We start from the raw sequence: 946 nt of genomic DNA on the forward strand, positions 1-946 counted from the left end.
CCTTCCATGTCTTCTTCGTCTTTTTTCCCCCACCGGTTCCAATGTATTGGGGTTGACGTCCACTACTCCCTCCTTATCCTTGTTTCCATTGTTTTTATTGTGCCTCATATCATTTCTAAGCCTCCGGCATTCAGTTACCAAATGTCCCACAACTTTGCAATGTGTGCACATTTTTGGTAGTTTGCCCACCTCGACAGTTTGTCAGAAGTTGGTAAACTTCGTCCTTACATAAATTTGATCCGACAGCGGTTCGGATAGGTCCACATCAACCAATATATTGGCATAGTATCCATACTCTCTGTTGAGGGTTTTTTCATCAATTTGCATAGGATACCCCACTCCCCGAGCAATGGACATCAAAGTCTTCGGCTCCCAGTATTCCTGACCAAGTCCAGGCAATCTAATCCAAACCAAACCATGAGACTGCTTTTGGCTGTCGGGATTGAAGTTTGTAGTCCATTGGCTGATTCTCATAGGCATTTTGTCAAAGTCCCACGATCCTTTCGCCCAAACTCTGTTTTGATCCTCTGCATTCGAAAATCGGATAAACAAAAAACCTTTCCCAATGGGTGTGATCAACCAATCTCCTGATGGATTCCAAATTTGAGATGCAATGACTCTCACTCTCTCCAGCGACACTTTTTTCAAATCTATCCTTCCCACTAAACAATGCTTACAAAATGTCAAGCCTTTTTCATGAGCCTTCTCTGGGATAGTGATTGCTGGGTAATCCCCCATCTTTTCAGGGGTTGGTAGTTCCTGAAATTCCACCGGTTACCTAATATGGAGCTTTGCGGCATCCGCGTAAGAAACTCGTGTATTCTCTGCTTGAGCAGCGTCAGCACCCTTCTCAGAGAGAGTTGACAAATTATGATGCAACATCGAGGTTGTCGACATCTGATTGTTTTTCTCAAATTCGTATAGGTCCATGGTTGTATGCCTTCTC

At 43.9% G+C, this 946-nt stretch overlaps 1 protein-coding gene across 1 annotated transcript; it reads right to left on the reverse strand.

The window, feature by feature from the left end:
* Positions 1-201: 201 nt before the first annotated feature.
* Positions 202-738, reverse strand: LOC147497713 (uncharacterized). Its single transcript, XM_086562986.1, has one exon. It carries the CDS (start codon positions 736-738, stop codon positions 202-204), a length of 537 nt encoding a protein of 178 aa, XP_086419112.1.
* Between the last annotated feature and the right edge of the window lie 208 nt (positions 739-946).

Source organism: Coptis chinensis, chromosome 5, assembly GCF_015680905.1.
Source record: "Coptis chinensis isolate HL-2020 chromosome 5, ASM1568090v1, whole genome shotgun sequence".
NCBI lineage: Eukaryota > Viridiplantae > Streptophyta > Magnoliopsida > Ranunculales > Ranunculaceae > Coptis > Coptis chinensis.

Coding starts and splice junctions, on each gene's coding strand:
- LOC147497713 (XM_086562986.1), bottom strand. CDS start 738: ATGGGGGATTACCCAGCAATCACTATCCCAGAGAAGGCTCATGAAAAA.